The 3,591-nt window shown below is 41.6% G+C and overlaps 1 protein-coding gene across 1 annotated transcript in view; it reads right to left on the bottom strand.

Annotated features, from left to right (window-relative positions):
- DDX6 (DEAD-box helicase 6) overlaps positions 1–3,591 on the bottom strand; it is a 55,084-nt gene that overhangs the window by 35,069 nt on the left and 16,424 nt on the right. The window contains exon 5 of the mRNA XM_019663580.1: positions 3,018–3,165. Coding sequence (XP_019519125.1) covers positions 3,018–3,165 — 148 coding nt within the window. The remainder of the gene's footprint in view (positions 1–3,017; positions 3,166–3,591) is intronic.

The following is a 3,591-nucleotide window of genomic DNA, read 5'->3' as shown; positions in this document are numbered from 1 at the left end:
TGGCCCTCACATGTGGGATCCGAACCGGGGCCCTCTGGCGTCCCAAGCCAGTTCTTAACCATCGCGCCACTCGGCCGGCCCCCACAATAATCTTTTTATTAGAATTATTTAGTTTAACAAACCTTAAGTATTAGGATTTTAGAACCAAAAAGAAACTTAGAGGGCCCGTGAAGTTTTGCGAGACTTATAAAACAAATGACATCACCATTATGTGAATAATATTCTTTGAAATTTTTATAAATTAAACTATGATAATTTTCATTTTCAATTTTGCTTCAGAGCCACATGTACATACCCAAAGAGTCACATGTGGCTCGCAAGCCACAGTTTGCCGACCCCTGGCGGCTCTTCCATCTCAAAAGTTTGCTGACCCCAGCTCTAGACCAAATTCACCATAATTTCCTCAAAGCATTCCAAATACAATTGAACAACTGAGGGCCTATTTCCTGCATATACCTTGCTAAATACTAGAAAGACAAAGTAGAATGATATCGACCTTACAGAAGAACTCTCATAAAACTTATCATGCCTGCAGATAAAATAAACTAACATGAACTAATGGACTAACATGGATTACATTGTATACTAAATTTTTAAATATCTACACTCAAATTGCTTATCTGATGATGTATAACCTTATCTTGATACTTTCTCCAGCCGTAATAAACTTTTTTGTCCACAAAGTTTGTCCACAAAGGCACACTTTCACCACTATGTAATCATTATCCCAATGTTTTCTGCTTAGAATATGAATCACTTCTTCCAGGCTGTCCCATCTTCCCCTAATGGCTACATATAAGTGCAATTTTAGACTAGAAGGGGGGCCCATTACATTACACTGAAATTATCTGTAAAATTATGTCCTTTCTACCAGACTGTAAGAACAGGAATCTTATATGCTTTGTTCATCACATCCCATGTCTAACACTTTCTAAGTCACTCAATAACTAGTTTGCTCAATGAAAAATTGCTCAGTGATGTAACAGGGCTTGTCCTTAACACAGCTTGGATTGGGCCAGCCAAGTGGCGCGTTGGTTACGAGTTGGCTTGGGATGCCAGCTCTGAGCAGCAGGGCCCTGGTACGGATCCTACATGCAGGCCAGTGATGCTGCACCCTCTACAGCTAAGATGGTGAACAACAGCTCAACCTGGAACTGGCTGCAGTGGGGCTGGCCGGCAGCTGGCCTGCGCTTTCGTGAGCTGCTGTAAGCGGCCATCCAATGGCTGGCGAGCAACTGCCTCACCCGGGAAAGGCGCAATAATACCAACATGAGCCAGTGAAGCGACATCCTCCACAACTAGACTAAAGAACAAAAGGATAGCAACTTGTCTGTTCCCCTTTCCAGATTCCCCAATGCAGTTCCCTTCAAATTCCCCAATAAAAATCTTAAAAAAAAAAAAAAAAAGCGCCAGCCGAATGGCGCCATGGTTAAGAACTGGCTTGGGACGCCAGAGGGCCCTGGTTCGGATCCCACATATGAGGGTCAGTGACACTGCCCTCCCACAGCTAAGATGCTGAACAGCTCAACTTGGAACTGGGCTGCCGCCCCTGTGGCAGTGGGTTGCCATGGGCTACCGTGTGTAACCAGCTACCGTGTGTAGCCAGCAGCTGCCGTGAGCGGCTGTCCAGAAGCTGGCGACTGATCTGCCTCGCCCGGGAAGAGCACAATGATGGTGCCAACTTGGGCCAGTGAAGCAACGTCCTCCACAACTAGACTGAAGAANCAACTAGACTGAAGAACAAACGTCGGCAACTTGGTCTGTTCCCCTTCCCCCAATTCCCCAGTGCTGTTCCCATCCCCCAATTCCCCAATTTAAAAAAAAACAAGAAAAAAATCTTAAACAAAAACAAAATATTGCTATAATTATTTTATTAGTTATTGTTAATCTCTTACTGTGCCTAATTTATAAATTAATCTTTATCGTAAGTATGTATAAGAAAAAACAGTATATACTATACATGGTTTCAGGCATCCACTGGGGATCTTGGAATATATCCCTTACAGATAAGGGGAGACTACTGCAGTACGAAGAAGCAAAGACGTGTGTTTGGGATATGGATTTCCATTTCACCCTAAGTTGGCTAGAAAACACTCATTTGTTTCACCTCTATATCGGGTGGCCTATAGGTTCCCAAATCACATGCTCCAAATAAGGGGCATATTTCCTTATCTTAGGACAATCCCTAATGAATAACAAAAGGCATACCAAGCTTCTGATATAGTAGTTCGTCTCTAAATTACAGAAATGGTCCTCAGAAGATTGTTATAAAGATCATATGAGATAATCACTTTAAATAACCGTGCAGTATGAATATAGTAATTAATCTAATGACAATCACATAAAAGTCTAAATTCTATGTATAATTTTGTATACGTAAATCTCATTCTTACTGATTCATCTTTTTTCACTCAATAATTTACCCTGGAGAACTCTTCATAAAAATGAATAAAGATCAGCTTTACTCTTTAACAGCTATGTGGAATTCCGTTCAAACTATATACCCCAATGTATTCAGCCAGCTTCCTCTGACATTTAGGTTATTCTAATTTTTAAATACTACAAACCACACTGTAATAAACAAATTTGCATTTGTCCCGTTATTTCTTCAGGAAAGATTCTTGAAAATATACATTTATAATTTCAAAATATAATGCCAACTTGCCCACCACACAGTGCACCAATTTATACCCTTAATGTTGCAAAAGACAGCCCATTTCTCCACAAACTCACATTGTTACTAATATTTTAGGCCTTGCCAGTCAGATAAGCACAGTATCAATTGACTATTTTTATTTTATTTACATTTTAAAAAGTTACTCGTAAGATTGAGTAGTTTCAATTACTGTCAATTTGGTTTTTTCTTGAAATGAGACCCTCATTTCCTTAATTTTCCCACTGCAATGTTTCTGTTCCTTAATTCTTAAAAACAACTTTTAATAAGTTACCAAAAGGAAACACCTGTGTGTGAAATTACACTGAGAGAACTAGGCCACCTTGTATCAATCATTTCCTACCTGTGTCATCAAGCCTCATTATATCATCCCGTAAATTGGTTCCTCCTGTGGTTGCCATCACTTTGGCCCCTCCCATGTGTTTGCTGACCTGGATACAAATTTGACTGACCTGTAGAGCAAGTTCTCTAGTGGGAACAATCACCATTGCTGGAAAATATCAAGCAACAGAGAAAACAGAAAAAAACAACATATATTTAAGAGTTTAAGAAAATACAGAAACACTGCCCCTTGCAATCTAGATACTCAGACATATAATAGGCCAAACCAATTCTAAAAAGTCAAATGAATAAATCTTAAAAAGATAAAGTAGGGCCGGCCAAGTGGCGCGTCGGTTACGAGTTGGCTTGGGACGCCAGCTCTGAGCAGCAGGGCCCTGGTTCGGATCCCACATTAGGGCCAGTGATGCTGCGCCCTCTACAGCTAAGATGGTCAACAGCTCGACCTGGAGCTGGGCTGCTGTGAGTCACTGGCGACGGCGTAGCCTGCAGTGAGGCTGCCGTAGGCTACTGTGAGTGGCTGGCAGCGTGAGCAGCCAGCAGCTGGCGTGAGCTGCCAAGAGCCGCCGTGAGCAGCC

The sequence above is a fragment of the Hipposideros armiger genome, unplaced genomic scaffold, assembly GCF_001890085.2.
Source record: "Hipposideros armiger isolate ML-2016 unplaced genomic scaffold, ASM189008v1 scaffold_396, whole genome shotgun sequence".
NCBI lineage: Eukaryota > Metazoa > Chordata > Mammalia > Chiroptera > Hipposideridae > Hipposideros > Hipposideros armiger.
This window is presented reverse-complemented; position numbering and strand designations above follow the sequence as displayed.